The sequence below is a fragment of the Pholcus phalangioides genome, unplaced genomic scaffold (assembly GCF_987345545.1).
Source record: "Pholcus phalangioides strain wild (caught in Gottingen) unplaced genomic scaffold, Ppha-v1.0 ptg000007l_1, whole genome shotgun sequence".
Classification (NCBI taxonomy): Eukaryota; Metazoa; Arthropoda; class Arachnida; order Araneae; family Pholcidae; genus Pholcus; species Pholcus phalangioides.
In genome coordinates this window covers 51,890,067-51,908,938 of record NW_028301600.1, presented here as the reverse complement: position 1 = coordinate 51,908,938, position 18,872 = coordinate 51,890,067, and the positions used below count along the sequence as shown (strand labels likewise).

Below are 18,872 nucleotides of genomic sequence, written 5' to 3'. Positions count from 1 at the left end.
ATGAGAAGAAAAATGGGCATTTTTCCTGCAAAAACTTGATCAACAACCCCTTTTATTCCTCCAGATTTCATTATTTGTGATTGAAATTTTCACATATGGATTATACACCGCTGCGGACTCGATGGTATTTTTCCCACAAAGTAAAGAAATTCTCATCAGCGTAATTATATGCTTACAAGGATTATACGGGAAATTACTGTTTATCTACCCATTAATATTTACTCTTCTGGTGTTTTTCCGTTGGGTATAATTTTAAATTAAACGCACTGTATTATGATGTACTAGCCTGTAAGTTCTACAATGCATTAGGAGTTTTCTTTTCTTTGATTTATATATTAGCCCGTCTCTTGTGTTAAATCGTGTTCAATGAAACAACTCTGAGAGCCCCTGTAAGATATGAGATAGTATCTATTGGAAGTAAGTCAGCAACAAAAATACGAGTTTAACAAAATAAACAAAAAGGTGGAAAAAAAGAGATAAACCGTAAATCTCTGGATTTGCTGCTATCTCGGAATCGTAATTGCGATCATTAAGGGCATTTTGTGTATATTGCGGATGCAGTAGAAGTTTAGGTCTTACCACGTAATCACGTTTTCCTTATTAGTACTTGTTTGCCAAGTAGAGATTGCTCCAAATAATATTTAGCGGCAAATTACAACCCGCATCCATTATTAGGCAGTATCCCCTTCATGTGTTCAGCGGTTAAGCGAATGCTATATCTAAACGGTGTGTCATGTACGCGGCTTTCTTCAGCTGTTTTTATATATATATATATATATATCTATTGAAAGTACTTAGTTTCCGGCTCTTAAGTTATTTCCTTTTTTTTTTTTGCCCTTGATTTCCTTTCTGTTGCTTTTCTTTAGCTAAAGACCGCAATAAGAAAATTTTCTTGTTTTATTTTTTCCGGATTTTTTGCAATTTGTTGTTTTGTTGGAATGACTTACATTAAACCAAACAGATAACGATTATGACCGCATCTATTTCATTTCCCGTGTTTTTCTTTTTGCTTTTGATTCTATAATGGAGAATACGTGGTGTTCGCTAATGGGTATGAGGCGCCGGGATTATGTGTTGAGTAGCGGTGATTGACATATAATGCTGGCAAAGACTAGCCAAGAGAAAGTAAAACAAATCTTCAAAAGGGGCTTTAGTGATGTATCGCACTTTGCGATTCCTTTTGATCTTGATTTTCTTTCGCTTTGTATTTTCAATCTTAATTAAGCTTTCTAAACTAATTGTTATTATTTTTAAAACTTATTTGTGTTTGTATATCGCTAATTATTCATTATCAATCTTTCATACATAAAAAAAATTACTTACCTATTTACGTGTTTTCGAACACGTGTATTTGAATGCGGATAAAATAAAAAAAAAGTATTAAAATGACAAATAATATATTCAAAGGAAATATTCAAATTTAATCTTTTCAAATATATTTTTCTCGTAATATATTCCTTTCGAAATTGTTAATTAAATTAATTGTTCAATTAAATTTCCATAAATTTTGTCAGAATTAATATTTCTTTTCTGTATTGGATATAAATGTGCCTGAGTGGCGCAGTGGTAAGATACTGTCAAGGTCTACCGGTTCGAATCCGGGGGAAGAACATCAAAAGCAAGCTCTTTACCTACCGAGCCTGGGGTGATCAACGATGGATGATACCTTCACCCCACCAACTCCATTGATTTGAACTTTGCCGTGTGGCGATATGACCGGAGTTGGTGTGCAGTAAAGTTGTATTTGCCATAAACAAGTTAAGTAAAAAACAATTTTTAGGAACAATTTTTTATTTGAATATTAATGGTGAAAAAAATAAGGCTGTGTTTTTTTTCGTTAGATGACGTTCAGCTGTAAAGACAACGTTTTCATCAAAAGAAAATAAATATTTCTCACTTTAAGGAGCATAGGGTGGATTTCTTAAAATGGTCAAATAAGTCAATTTAACATGATAACACTTTTCTAATGCTCATGCTTTCTTGGGAATGAGAGCACTCCTCACTTTTCTATAATGTCCTTGTCGTGCAATCGGGACACGGACATGTATAAATAAAATCAAATAAAAATATGTATTACACATCAAGCAACTTCTGGGACTTTCATTGTTATCTACATTAACTTTAATTTTTTACTTAGCTTCAAACATTCATACCAATCAGCCAGGTTTAAATTTAAACTATTTTGAACAACAATAATTGGCCATGATGGAAATTTATATCAGTTTAAAAATAAACATTTGACATTGATAAAAAATACAATTCACCCATCAGCACCGGATCCTGAACGTTAAAAACACGTTACAGCCGCGGAGTGTCAGACACCATAAATTCTGTGCATTTTGACTAAGGTTTCTTTTACTAATTAATCATAAAGTGATTATGAGACATGAAATTATTTGGAATTGTGAAAATAAGACTGAAAAATGTATTTAGATAGCAGCGGTGTGAGTGAAAATACAACAGCTTAGCATGTAAAATTTCAAAAGGCTTTTGCAGAAGACACGGTAACCAGGCCGTTGAATCAGCAAAAGAGAGAAAAAAATACAGTCAAACCTCTTTATCTTGAAACTGACGAGACCGAAAAAAATTAGAGACTTTTTGAGAAACTGAGGTTTTTCGCGTAAGAAAGGAAAAACACGACGAAAATGGCGAAAATTTCGATTGAGAAAGAGCAAATACTCTACTATATATTTTACTACATTTCGATGAAATTAACTGGGAAATAATAAAATAATTTAATTAGTAAAGTTCAATTACACTATATATGCAAAAATACACTAAAATATATAATATACTTTCGAATTCTTGAATGTTCAATTTATAAATTTTATTTACATACTTGATTTAAAATAATCCTAGCTATAAGTAAGCTCAGATTGTTGCATATTTTTTGCTCTTTGAGCCTTTATAATGCCATTCATACTAGCAAGAGCTGGAAATGTTTCGATATCAAGAGCCCTATCTTCTCAGTTTGCTCCAGAAACGGCGTTTTTAAGGGATGTTCGGCATTTTTCACTGTAACTTTTTCTAGTTCCTCTGAATCATCTGCTGTATCTTCATCACATGCGTCGGCCATACATTCAGCAATAATTAATCAGTTAAGATCTCTCAAATTTGTGATGAATACTGTCCATTTCCAGAAAATCGGAAAATGAAATTTCTAGATGTTAGTGTTTTTTGGTAATGCCCCAATGTTTTTTTTAAATTTCATCTTCATCATTGTTCTGAGAATCGACGAAATTCGAATGAACCACCAGATCTGATCCTTCATCTGGCATGACTGCTACACTAAAACACCAACTCTGGCCATATCTATACATAATCTGACATGATTACTTTATCGCACACCAACTCGGGTGTTATATATCGCCATACAGCAATTTCCAACCAGTGGAATTGGATGGGAAATGAAGACACCATCTATATCGGTGGTCGCCCCAGGCTCGATAGGTAAAGAACTTGTTTCTGACGGTCTTGCCCGTATTCGAACCTGTGTACCTTGACGGCAACCTTCATAGTGTAAGACGAGCATCTTACCACTGCGCCATTCGGGCGAATCATCTGTCATGACTGGTTCTAAACCCAACTTTCTTGATGCAATTTTAAATTGCGTTTTTTGCCTTTTTTCCATGGTGAACAAGCCATCCACATAGAATACATTGCCCCGTCAGTCATAGTATCCGCCTATGATTGACAAAATCCATCAACAGAATGTGTTGTAATACGAATAATCCTTTCTTATCAGATTTTTTCCACCTAAAAAGAAAGCCGCGTAAATTTTTACGCGGAAGAAAAGAAATTTCGGTGTTTTCTTTATCATCGTGGCATGGCTTTCGAGATAGAGAGTTTTTCGAAAATTACTTCGAGAAAAAGAGATGAAAATGCATTGATTTAGTACAGCAAATGCAGGAATTTTTTTCTTCTTCGACATACAGAGTTTTCGAGAAAGAGAGGTTTGACTGTATTCGTTTCTATTGATTCATTTGAAAGCACTATAATCAATCATATCGTTCGAGAAAAAAGTTCCGATGACATTCTTATAGATAAGATGAATTTATCTTATATTATTTATTAAATTTAGCGAAACTACGTCGTGAGGGATGAATACCATGCACTTTTACCAGTGTTAAATATAGTAAAATGTTGGTGTTCTAATACCGGTTGGCCAGATGAATAATAGCTACTCGACGTCTTTTATTAAATGAAAATGTAGATGCAAGTAATATTTTCTTTTCGTTTCGTTTCTTTGATTCTTTTTATCGTACAATATCTATTTTTTTTTCTTGTTCTTCCCCGGAATGGTTCAGCTAAGAGGCTGCAAAACATTCATTCAAGCAAAAAATGACACTCCGGAAATGAAGAAAAATTGACATTTCCCAACAACGAAGTTTGACCGATGTTGATTCCTGCCTCATCCATCATCACTGCTACTAGCAGCAAAGCATTAATTGTGAGTGTATGTTATCTCTCACCTCGAGCCACTTTTGTTCAGTTTCGGGAGAAAAAAAAAAGAAAGACGGAGAAATCACAACTCTAAAATCATCCAGGCCACTCCTTCCTTGGATAAAGAGAATTTTATTGATAAAAGTGACACTAATGGAAAGAAATGCGCTTTTCATTTTGGATCAGTAGGAACAAAATACATAGGAGTGGAAATAATTTTTATATAACCAGTATTCATTCGTGTGAACTTGATTGTTTTGCTGAGAATGCGAACCGTTGATACATATTTTTATTCGATACAAACAAGATAATAATTTTAATAAATTGTAATTTACTGATTAATTTGAGGGAATCCAAATGGCCCGATTGCCCACCTTTCATGCAACTAGTTTGCTTTGTCAAAATGCAAGTTATAATAAAGTTAGCATAATTGTTAAAAATGGTATATCATCAATATTAAATTATCCTTATTAGATGTATTTCGTTCAGGAAACTATTTTGAGAATCGTGTATCAAACTTGTATAGGCAGGTATGTTTCTGTACTTTGTTAAAACATCTTGTATCATCCGGGAGCACTTTATGTTACACGGATTCTTGAAACGATCATTGATTTCATATTATCCGACGTACAGCTATACTCTTAAGTTTGCTAGATGGAACCAGCAAATCCATTAGTAGGCCTGTATCACTCCTTAAAAGCCTTTGCCTTTGCTAAGTTCTTACTGGCAGTTCTGCTGCACATCCCAGGAGACAAACTTCATGGCCAAACCATTACGATCCCTACTAATGGGCCACTCGTTTGAAGTTTCTCGTTCCTTTTATTCCTTCATTTGCTCTACTTGTCCAAAGAAGTTCAAAGAATGGGAACCCGTATAGTCTTGAGTTTTACGCTTCTTCAATTTTATTTTAACATAGAGCCTAGACTCGATATAGGCTTCTTTGGTTTATTCTTTTGATATTAGAGGTAAATGAAAATAGACCGATGTAATATCGCGACGAGTCTGTGATACAGTATGCGCATTAACTAAAATGTAGGGAAATAATTCATTGAAGATGAAATTGTAAAAATTCCTTAACGAAGACATGAAAAAGTTTGTTGCTGCTTGAGAAGACCATGCTTCCTTATGGTACCACACTGGTCAAAACAATTAGGGGATATGCATTATTTATTAAAATGCAATATTATTTGCATTTATTAAATTCATTCATTTAAATTTATTAAATTTATTCGTTTAAATTTATTAAATTTATTCGTTTAAATTTATTAAATTTATTCGTTTAAATTTATTAAATTTATTCGTTTAAATTTATTAAATTTATTCGTTTAAATTTATTAAATTTATTCATTAAATTTATTAAAGTTAAGTTGATAATTAACTCTAGTGGCACAACTCCTTGTGAATGCCGAACAATGTTCTTTGTCAATATTTTATCGATTAAAATGCTCAAAAATCACAATTAAAATAAAAACTACATTTGCCCTAATTAATTTGAGCAATGCAATAATACGACTCCCTATGCCTGATTTTGATGCTTTTATCAGCGTGTTTTGTGTACTAGAGTATATCCATTTAATTCAGAAGCGATCTATTTATTTATAAACGACATTTGGACTTTTTTATGGGAAATTGATTTTTTTTAACCGAGCTTGAATAAAGACACTTACTGGAAAATAATATATTTGGAAAGAAAAATATGCATATTTTTTGGACGTTGTTGCAATACTAATCAGTTGAACGATTTCATAATCATCCAGAGTACCGGACAGCTTTCTTTAATACTTCGAGAGAACACTTCTTCGTTTTCTTGATGAATATTTTTAAGTTCATTTAGCGCAATTTTTCCGTAATCGGTTTTTTTTTTTCGTTCGCAGTGTTGTTAGTAAGCAACCTAGAAAGCTTTTAAAAACAAACAAGGCAAGCTGCCGAGGACATCACTCCAGCCGTCAGCTAAAATTCCAACGAAATTGAAATCGTGAAAGAGTTTAAAAGAATTTCACCCGAACATCCTTAAATAAGTAAAGAGTGACAGCTGTTCTTTAAATTGAGAATAAAAACAAAACTCTGTGAAAAATCGAAGAGAAAATTCATCTTGTTGAAAGTAAGTGAAAGGGTTTCACTTCTCCAGCTCTCACTCATGTTTTTAATTAAAATTCTTAAAATTTTTCCCACTCTTTCCTTCTGCTTCACGACAGATGAACAACTTTAAGATAAAAAATATTCTTGATATGGTGGCAGGTATAGAAGAGGGAAGAGGGATTGACGCGTTGTTGCCCATACAACTTGCGTCCCCATGCAACAGAGCCGACTAGACATGGCTCCCCCCCCGCCCAACAATATATTAAAACAAGTGTTCACAGTCTAAGGTGGTGGTGGTACGGGAAATGAGAGAAAGATGCAAATTTATTTTTCTTCTTTTTTATGAAAAATCCCAATTAACATGCCAACCATTTTTTCTCTCCGCTGCACTCAATTTATAGTTTCGAGAATATCACCCATATTAACTTGACATGTTAATTACATAGGGATACATGAATGCATTTTTCATTTTTTTAACCTTTTCATGGTAGACATTCACTTATTACGATCATAATGTAAATAGATTTCAGTGAAAAAAAACTATTCAATGAATTTTTTATTTTCACAAGTTTGATATTTATATAATATATGTTCAAAAATTTGTTTTTCTCAATAAAGTGAAACCATTTTTCGATATTTATTAAGCATAAAATGAACGACGTGGGAGGTATCATTGAATATACAGTTATTATACAGGGTGGACGAGAAGTCGTGGACTTATATCGCATTTCACACATGAAAATTAATAACAAATCAACCAATTGGCAAGAAAAGGTGTTTTTTGAGGAATATAAAAAAGTTTAATTACCACTTACAGATGGTTCTGTAAAAAAAAAGAAAAAAAAACTCCTCATAACACATAAAATGCCAGACGAAAAGTGTGTAATTAATGTTTATGATATAATTTTCGTACATAAATCTATAATATTTCAACATCAGTACCTTTTCACGCGTTTAGAGGTATCCCGAGCTAAAAAGGGCGCTCATATTGCAATGAAACAAATTAGTTTTATGAAACAAATTGTTATAAACATTTATTATCCACTGTTTTTTTTGGTTTTTTTTTGTATATTATTTGTATTATACGTCGAGTTTTTAGTTTGAAGGGAGTGAAATGCAAACTTTTTTGTTTTAATCATTAAAAAAAAAATTATTGGCCATGATAAGTATTTTAGTATAAACCGCACTTTTTATGCCAACTGGTTGATTTCTTATTAATTTTTAAAATGTGTCCGGGGCCTCTCGTCCCCCCTGTATTGCACTGGAATTCCTAAATTAATGGACAGAGTAAAATTATAAATACTAATATAATTTGCATGAGATTAGTTGGAATTAGCTGACTATATCTGCTATAAAGGACTCATATAATTTTACAATCACGTATATTATTTCAAAGCACTTGAAATTGAAAAATTTCTGGAATGGTATTGAAGCGGAACAGTGATTAAAAAATCTCATTTTGTATCTACTAAAGCCGGCTTTTGTTTTTCATTGTCATGGTGAGTTAGTATACAGAATGATTACTCCTATCATTATCCGATATCTAATTCCAGAATTTTCAATCTTAGAGATAATTAAAAAATTAAACTTCGTCGCATACCATCATATAAGCTATTAAAACAGAAAAATTACATCTGAAAAAGTTACAGAAGTGTTTTTACAGTACTTGGGTCTTCTAAGTTATAATTGATAAAAAAAACATGTATACTGGGATGGTAAACAAAATGAAAACCATTATTTTACGAAGAAAACCGACCGAGGCGTGAGTTTTATTCTTCATCTGTGCAACAGTACATCGTTCTTGCCAAGCCACAAACGGGGTCATATAAAAATTTAGTTATAACCAATACATAAATGTGTTTTTCTACTTTCTCTTAAGCACGAAAAGTCAATTTTAATCTGGCGATGGCCACGAAAATCTTATCAGATGTGTAATCAATATAAGTCTCTTAAGATTCTTTCACCAAAACGGGAATTGTAAAATTAATCCTAAGATCGATCGAATAAATATACAAGAAACATGCATTCCACACTACTGTTTTGAACGCACGAGATTTGGTAAACATTTCACTTTACTCTGACAGACGAAATTTAAGTACTATAAACGTTTCGCTTCAGTGTTCCTGAAGACCCGAAAGAATGATACGGTTTATAATTTGTGGCATGTATTACCAACAGTCATGAAAACTTCTTATTTTTTGCATAAAAATGTCTGTTAAGCCTCTCTATGGCTGTGTATTATAAATTAGTAAATTCAATTTCATAAAACTTTTAGCAACCCTTTTTTCTGAAAAATATGATTGTCCCTTAATGGTCACCAATATGTATAATAAAGAGGAAAGCGGGAATACACTAAAACTTTTCCGTATGTCGTACTTCTGCAAGAATGATCTTATTTTTTCTGGTTTATTTTATGTTTTTGGTCCAAGTTTGGAATAATTTATTGACCCGGGTCAAAAAATGCTGGGTCCAAGGCAAGTTTTAGATGGCTGTAAACAGAAGCAGACGTGATATCAAAAATTCATTTTTACTGTTATGTTGTTTTAGTGTATATTGTAAAATTCAAAACGGAAGTTTTTCCTTCAACGTTGAAGTTCACCGGAGCTGAAAAGATGTGTTTTTTAAATAATGCTACCAGCATAGATAATGTGACAGAGCTTTATTCGTGGATGTACTGAACACATTTTGGAATATCAAATATTTGGTAGAATATTTGGATCAATTACGTAGGTTCAAGAATTACAGAATAAAAGATCACAATTCTTTTCAGTTTCATGAAAGATACGTGTAGAAGTACAATATAAGCAATCACTTTAGTCACCTCCCTATATTGGGCAGTTTTGAATGGAACTGACTATAGCAAAGCATGTCCACAATACTGTCTGTCTTGGATATTGAACACCCTCTGGGTTCTTATCTTGAACAGGTGCATCTCATTGCCTGCTGATTATCTGTTTAATTGTTGAATAATTGACAGTGTGTATGAAGTTGTTGTTAGGAGGGTAAGTTTTTCCACCTCTAACGCAGATTTATTGAAACAACTTCATTCTTTACCTACAAAATAGGGTGTAACAATTATGGTGTTTTATTATACCTGTACATCAATTTATTTCTTGAGCTTTTTTTTTTTAATCTCTCTGAATTTCAAACTTTTATTCAGTCCTTAATAGTGTTCTGTATGTGAAGTATCATTTTAGATTGCCTGTAAGTGTGAAAGTAAATTTAAACTTTGAAATTATGAGTAACCGAAAGTTAGTGATGTTGACCCTTGAAAAGAAAAAAAAATGTTATTGATTAATTTAATTGACATATTTAATTACTGGATATAAATTTCTTAATTGTAAGACACTTATATTAATCAAAGAGATATTTTGCACACAATTATATTCTAACACCTCTTCAAAAGCTTAATGCTGGAAGTATAATTAGTTTTTGTTATATTTTACTAGTTAAAGCCTTTTGATGATGTAAAATAACTTTGTACCTCTATATCTTGGACACCTCTCTAACTTGGCTAGATTTTAATGGAAACGTAGTTGTTCAACTTAGAGAGACAGGTTTTACTGTATTTATTTCACATTGTTTTTGAATTTTTAATGAGTATAGGATTCTTAGATATCCACTTAACTTTTCGTGACAATCGGTTGAAAAACAAATTGTGCTTGTATTAAAATAAATATCTACGATGATAGTATTTTCTCTCCAAAAACTTTATATCATCGGGTTTTTTTTTCTATGAAAGAATGTGAGTAATAGAAAAAAAATGCGAAAAAGCTGTTGCTAAACGAAAATCCGAGAATCGCCGTTGCTAAGGAAACCGGAATCCATAAAGCAATGTCCTTTCACCAACGTGAATAGAAGAGTAAAATCGACCCCAGGGCCTCACATCATCAACCTTTTAAATAATGCATACTTCCTGACTCCCATCTGCATTGTTACGTTAGATCCATGTGACAACCATGTACCGAAAAACGAACTATGATAGTAGTACCAAGTCTTGCGCGTGCGTCCGTAGAAAGAAAAGAGAACGCGAAACAATTCATAACGATAATGTTCCACGAGACCTCCTTCGTTAGTTTTCAGTTTATTAGATGAATTACGATCGTCGTGAGAAAAGGCTGAAAAACATTTCATCCTCGAAGAATTATGGCAACGCCATAGCTGATCTCCGCTAATTTCATTTTTGTTCACCGTGGTCTGACAAACCTCAATTCCTTTTTCTTTATTCTAAACGTCTCCCATTTCTTTTACTTTCTTGGCTATTCTCTTCATGCTTTTGCAGTCTCGTCCCTACAATTCCTATACTTTCTCTATAACATTGGAGCGATTGCTTTCTATTGTGATGGGTTTGGAGCTTTTCGCTTAATGAAAGTGTGTGTGTGTGTGTATCTATGTCCCTCTCTCGGCGATAGAAGAGAGAGAAGTTTTCATTTGCTTTCTTTGCACTCTCGTGTTTGCAGAAGTTCCCGTATTGGTTACCATTCTCCTCGCATACCAGATGAAAAGATATATCTGTGTTCTGAAAATGGTCACGTCGAAGATGTTCCTTTCTCTTCTGCCGTAATATAAAATGTACCTCTCCAAGAGGCAAATATTTGCATACAATTTTCAATCCAACTGAGGCGTTTCCTGAATTTTCTCGGAAAAATAGAAAATTTTATACTCGGAATTTCGATATACTTGTAGTAGAAGGGATCGAGACCACCTCGGATTACTGAAAACTCGAATTATCGGAAAATAATATAAAACGCCTTTTTTTTGTGGGGGAGGGGGGTCCCCATATTAATTTTATGGGTAAATATAAATAGTAGGAAATAAAGAAAGTAGAAAGTTCATTCTCTGGCAACACGGGCTGAAGCCCCGTCAGCTTCATCTAATGAAATATAATTGTCTTAACTTGTTTTTTTTTTTCGTTTGACCTTTGTATTCGTACTCACTCTCTCACATGCTTCATTGTTAATTTAACGACTGAAATGTTTTGTGGTGCCAAACTTTTGCCACACACGGCTCCCTTCCCTTATCATCATTTTTTTGCGGTTCCTCAAAATAGTACTGTATCAAAAATAACCACTTCATTGGATTTAAATAGCACATATCAATATCGACATCTACCGCGACACCGCTATCAAACGTTGGGGATGCCCCTAACAGCCGCGATGCACACATTCAAAAACACTGATTTACAGATCGGAGCTACCACAACCCACGTCCTCTTTAAAATGGACGCTGACTGGTCTGGTGCTAAAAACTTGGGCGACCGATATGGATGTAATTATTTTTTCGGTTGTTTTCTTTTACATTACATAATGATTACTTGATTGCCGTTGGCGCATTTTACAGGCTAACCGTTGATCTTGGAGGTGAAATTGCAATTCGAAAAGTTATCCAAATAACGTGTAGAACTCACAGATACGTCACTCATATTACAAAGGGTTGTATAGTTATCGAAATTTAAAAAAAAACCCTTTTTATAGGGCATCCTTCGCTCAAACAAACACTCAATTACAAAGTTGTTGCCCTCTCTCTCCCGAGGCGAAGAAAACAATTTCCACTTTTCCAAGTGCAATATTCGGAGGAAAGTTGAGAAAGAACAGCATAAATGGGGGAAAGAAGCGTTGTCTGTTGGTTTATGCTGTTTTTTCCCAATTTTTTTCGATGTTTGGATTCAACTATCGCTGCGAATTATGAACTTGGAAACGTGGGTTTTTTTTGTTGGCCTGAAGATAGACCGGGCAAGCACTATCTAACTGAGTTTTTGAAGATAGGCTGTTCCATATAAAAAGTTATTTTTTTTTTATTTTAATAACTATACAACCCTTTGCAACAGGAATGACGTATTTGAGTTCCTTTCCTTATTTGGATACTTTTTCTTTAACAAGCCTTAAGGATCAACGCAACAGTTGATCAGTAAAATGCGGCGGAATTAAACAATCACACTGTATATAGGGGCTTGTGAAAAATTCTGACCCGAGGGTCTACCGAAGACCCCATTATAGGGATCAAGACCCCTTCAAACTGAAACTATTCGCTGTCGCAGCAAAAAGGACAGAAAATGACAAAGAATTCGTTTTTATTGAAATGTTCTGAGAAGGAATTTCTAAATTTTTCTCTCTGCCCAATAAATATACTCTGATTCAAATGATACATGTGCCTGCCATCCATATTTACTATTGAATTGCATTTTGTTAATCAAGATTAAGGTTGTTTTGAGATAATGAGATAATGTTCGGTAGTAAACACCAATAATTATCGGAAAGAAACAATGCATTTTTGGATGTTGTTTGCTGCACTGGACTTTTTCTTTCATTGCTGTTATTTGGCGAATGCTTTTGGATCCACAGGTACTGATGAATTTGTTCAACTGTAAGCCATCATGATGAATATCTGTGTTGACTAAGGCAGATGGTTGGTCGAAAATAGAGAATTCCTGAAGGGAGAAAGGTGCTATGGCAAGCGACTTCCTTAAGCACTCTCTGGAGATATCTTCTCTATCGATGGCATAGTAGATTTCTGAAGACAGAAGACAAATGGAGTAGGCTTCAGAATCATTTCCGAAATCTTAGGAATGGTGGATGTCTTTTTTTTACGCTGCGTTTCTCTTTCTTACTGTCCTGGCTTTCATTTTCTTCCTGTTCTTCGCATTTTTTTTCCAGTCAACCATAATATTGAAGTCATCTTGACAGGAAAAACCCTCCCTCATATATTCAACTCCGTTTGCTTAAAACCTACTGAAAGGAAAATATAGCAAAAGTAACTTGATGAAATCTTTAAGTAAGTGCGTACGTTTTCACTATAATCTTGGCTGTTTCTTTCTAAATTAAAACCGAGATGTAGCATTCAACAAGACCCATCATAGGACTTTTGAATAGCGTTATCAGTACTTATGGAGTTGATCAACATACGATTAAATAACTATCTCCCCCACCCCCACCACTTTTTATTCTGAACATTCTTTTATAGATGGGCATGATGATTTTATGTTTCTGAAAAACAAAACAAAAACTTTTGTCAAATAAAATCGTTTTATCTAACAATATTTATATATTTTATATTGTTTTGAGTCCGTTTTTTAGAATAATGTAAACTTTTATTTATTTTTATTATATTTATTCTGAATTCACGAAGAAAAACCGGAGCCCATCATTCAGTATGTGAAATACATGAAAGAAGAGACCAGCCTATTTCAGATAGTCCATTGCTGGATCCCGCCTTTTGTAAAGCTGAATATGTTTACTTTACTAAAACCTCAGCGGGCAACGTTTTATTTTTCTTCATTGGTATTTCTTTGTTTTTCAGCTGGTCAAAACATTTTTCTAGCCAATCCCACCATGATGATCTTGTGGAAAGCTATTTGCGTTATGCTGCATCCAGCTGCTCTCTCTCTCTGTCTGTCTCTCTCTCTCTCTCTCTCTCTCTCTCTCTCTCTCTCTCTCTCTCTCTCCGTGGATCCGCATCTTAGCTTCTCTCCCTTTTATCTTGGCATTTTCTCCGAATGCATGCATTGCTTCATGATTCTACTGTCAACAACTGCATGCCTTTCATGATATCTTTTCCTGATTTAGCTACTGCATCCCTATTTCCTGGAGCTATCGATCAAATGACCACACATACTTTTCTTAAGAAACTAAAGGGGAACTCAATAAACATATATCGATAGTAAATGCATAAAAACGTCATTTTCGTAAATGAAGGCTCCGCATTTTCGAGAAAAAACGACTCCTAAGCACAAAAGATAAACCAGATGCACTAAAGCCATGAATATAAAACAATTTCTGAAAATTTGAATATCAATAGGTACACACATCTCCGTTGACAAGATAAATTATACACATATTTTGGTGCATGAAACAGTACTTAAGTATTTTGAAGTTGATCGGCTATTGGAAATGATATGTTAAGTCGATTAAGCCTCTGCCTAATGTATTGAAAAAATGTTTCGCCATTTTATTCATTTGATATAGGCCTTATGCCCATCACAAAAATTACCAAACAAAAGCTGAAGTTTTGTACACTTTCGTAATGATACCCTGTATTTTTGAAGACAAAACATTTCTTGGGTTCATATTTCTATATTATTATAAAAAAAAATTAATCAGAATGCTTAGACTTCTTTTAAACCATACCCCTATTTCAATTTTAAATTCAATTCAATTTCAATTTTATTTCCGTATATGAGAAAAAAATTATGCAGAACCTTATAAAGCTGAACTATTGTAGATATTTAGAAGACACCAACGAATAAGACAAATACACTTGGTGGTGTCAGTTGGTGTCTTCTAAATATTCTTGGGCAAAGTGGATCAACTCTTCTATATTGTAGATATAATTAAAAAAAATAATAATGATATTCATAGTTATACGGGGGATTCTTATAGAATCGTCCCAATGAATTTGTTAATAATTCTGTAGTTTATGTATGTAACGTCTAAACATTGGAACATATTAATCTGAGGGCTTTGGGGAGTAAAACGGGAGGATAATTTGTGGATGCACAAACAAATGTAGCACATGCGGTGCTAAGTTCAAGGAAACATAACCTTGCGCATTCCCATAGTTCCACCTTTCAGGATAAGTGAATCAGGATGATCACCGAAGGAACACATGGAGAATATGAAATGTCCAGTGGTCGCGTACCTTCAAGAAAACGGCACCCATTTTCAACACCTGCTCTAATCACAATGAATCGTACTCGGACGCACAGCTCACATTCCAAGTCCAGTTATATAATTAAGTATACAGGGTGTCTTGTTGGCAGGGTGTCTTAATTCAGCCCTTATCTCATCGACCGTTCATCGTAGAGGTATGATTCCAATTTAAAAAAGCGCTCAAAATATGTTCAGAAATGACCTTGTGCCAGTTTTTCAAAGAGTGAAGTCCAGTTTCCAAAGAGTGAAAAAACAGTGCGACTGTCTGAAAAATACAGTGTGTCACAAAATAAAAAAATCTAAATACGATCCCACTGTTTTCTTACTTCCAATTAGAAAATTGTTGTCCTATGTCTTCCGAGCCCAATAAAATATTCCATGTTTCTAAGTATAATATTCGCTGAGATATTTTAATTCCAAAATTGAAGAAAAGTTAGGAAATAACAACATAAAAACGGACAACTGAATTCTAATAATAAGCGAATATTGTAGTCCAAAACATGGGATTTTTTTTGGCTCAGAAGATACAGGGCTACAACTTTCTAATAGGAAGTCAGAAAACAGAGGGAACGTAACAAAATGTATATTTTTTTCATTTGTGACACACTGTATTTTCACTCCCAAAATTGTTACAGGGTGATTTCTGAACTCATTTTGGGCATTTTTTAAATGGAAATCATGCCTCTACGACGAACGATTGATGAGGTAAAGCCTGCATTAGGAGTTACAGGAGACCCGGTGTAATTATGTCTATAGCATAATTTTCTAATACACCTCATTCTGTGGGGCCGGTTCTATATGAATCACCCTGTACATGTTCAATCGAACTACGGAGAAAAGGGCAAATTATCATCAGATGAGCTCTGTGGTCGATGAGGAGGGTTGGCTCAAACAATCAGGAAATTCACGAAGTCGAAAAATAGAAAAAGGCAAATTAATTTTTATTTTTTGGTTTACATTTCCATATATATTTAAAAAAATTAATCAAAATGCTTCAATTTCTTTGGAACCACATCTATTTCATTTTCATTGTCATATCACAAGCACGGTATTACGATCGCAAATATTTGATTTCATTAAACCAAAACAAAACATGCACTAAAAATTTCATTCGAAAAAACAAATAACGAAAGCAATATACAAAACAAAAAAGAAAAAGATTATTAGTATGTTTTTCTGCAAAGGCAAAAAACAAAACAAAAAAAAATCTCAAATACAAAATCACTCAAGTAATTCTACTATTCACATTGTTTTGACAAGGAAGCAAAATTGAAGAATAATATTGATTCGTTTTTACGCCAATTTTTATTTTTCTTACGTAATTTTTATTTTATTCTTGTCGTTGGGAACGCTTCCAATCCAAGATGCCAGCTTTTTTTAATGTTTGAGTCCTTTGAAGAAATATAAGAGATGAAAAGAAAGCGATGTTGGAACGGAAATTTGATAAGAAAAGAGGGAAATAGCAGCGTTAGAAATCTTTATCTGAAACTATACAAGCATTAAAACATTTCGTTCTTCCCCTGTTCTTATTCAAAGAGGACGGTGGCCTGCTGACATGATCATTTATTAAATTATGTTTTGTATTGAGGAACGAATAATGCTCGTGGGGCTATATTTCTCTTTCTTTTATCTTATTTTGTCTTTTTTTCGTCTTACGATATTTATCATAAAGATGGATCATATGAAAGAAGAGAATACAACAGCAACAAAAACAGACAAAAAAAAAAAACTAAGAGAAATTCGATATATATATATATATATTTTATATTTTTATGCAACTAAAATAAGATAAAGCAAAAATTCAAAGATGCACTTTAAGTTATATACATTGTGTTTGTTATTATAAAGGGAACTAAAATGAATGATGGATGAATAATTAAATAAAGCAAATTAAAATTAGTTAAGCTGAACAAATCTCTGCCTGCAATTATTTGGATTTTTCGAGCTGGTAAATTTTGGATTTGCCAGGAAGCGTCACTTTTTCACATCTTCTTTCTTGTATAAAGGTATTATCTATTTTTTTCAACTCAATATGGGCGCGTAATTAGAGTACGCTTTATAATTTTATCTTTTTGAGACAAAGTAGGGGACCCTAAGTCCAAAAAGTTGCAAGTATTTACAATACCCTCTCTTTCATTGTACATTCATAATCACGAGTGAATACTTTTCATTATGACATCAGTATGTTCTCTATCAGTGCAATTATGTTCGCGTGTACTGCACTTTAATTCACTTTAATTAATTTTAGACTATTAGGATTTTTGATATTTGTTACACTTGATTGATGTCTTAGAAATATACAGAGTAATCATGTTAATATACTTTTTTCTCCCGTAGAGTACAAGGAACGTATGGCCCTTATGCTGGCAAGGTGTTGCAGTGGCGGCTGCTGCCGTTACTTGCTATTACCCTTCGCTTCGTGGAGGGCTTGTTTTCGATGACATCGCCGCTATAAAAGACAACCGAGATATACGCCCACATTCACCTCTTTCCAATCTCTTCGTTCATGATTTTTGGGGAACACCTATCTATAAGGTAAATTATATTATTTTCATTATACGCTGAATTTATAATACAGTGAAACCTCGCTACAATGATAAAATATCTCTACAGCGATATTTTTTTAAATCTTGTTTGAAATTGCTTATGGTCTAATTTTAAACTCCTCTCGATATAACGATATCCTTTACTACGATAAATCCCTCTATGACGATACTTTTTACTGATATTTTGAAACTGTTACAACGATATTTTTTTATATATATTTCGCTCAAACATACATTCTAACTCCTCTCCAGATTTTGAACTATCGAGGGTGTTTAAACCATCCATATTTTGCACTATCTACCCTCCGAAAGTGTTAAAGATGTTGCCGTGAAGCTAGCTTCTGTGTAGTATAAAAACGTGTACGGTAAAAACTAAGTTTCATTAATAAACTAATCAATTATAAATTTCCTTGGAAATAAATGCCATATAAATACATTTTATTTGTTTGTTTTTATTTTATTTATACAAGACAAAACAAAATAAAACAACACAAAACCAAACAAGGCAAAAACAAATAATTACAAAACAAACACTATTTGACCCAAAGGGATAATCCTTCCATGGAGCATAAAGAGTAACTTACAAGACTCATGGCAACATCCAAGTGCATAAAAATACACAGTAATAATTAATAATTAATTTAACAATTTTTTTGTGAAAGAAACTGCAGTAATGTTACCCCTCCGTTTGTCTTTATACCATGATATTCAACCACCATCACTTTCAAGAAAAAGCTCTATGGGTTAACTAACAATGTCAATCCAGAAGAAATACCAATAATGGTATAAATTTGGTGGTGATTGATGACAATGCTCTCTATATAACGATAACCCCTCTACAACGATATTTTTACTCGATAGTTATATCGAGGTTTCACTGTATTTCTAATAATATCGCCAAGAGTTTCAAAGCATTTCATGCCATAAAAAATCACTTAAATTTTTATATCTAGAACAACATTATTATACCAAAGAGTTTTCAGAAACGTATCAAATAACTGCAGTTTATTCATCCTTTGATATGTCTATGGCCTGAAAGCTTCTTTAATAGCAAATTAATCCTTGATGCAACGACAAATATTCTGGCTGCTCCCTGATCCGGTTTCGTTTGACCGACAAGAAAATTACATATTCTATCTCTCCTTTCGTTAAAATGGGA

At 33.4% G+C, this 18,872-nt stretch overlaps 1 protein-coding gene across 1 annotated transcript in view; it reads left to right on the top strand.

The window, feature by feature from the left end:
• The window catches only part of LOC149085464 (protein O-mannosyl-transferase Tmtc3-like), a 195,450-nt gene that overhangs the window by 70,601 nt on the left and 105,977 nt on the right, over positions 1-18,872 (top strand). The window contains exon 2 of the mRNA XM_089233480.1: positions 17,505-17,702. Within this exon, the coding sequence (XP_089089606.1) occupies positions 17,505-17,702 (198 nt within the window). The remainder of the gene's footprint in view (positions 1-17,504; positions 17,703-18,872) is intronic.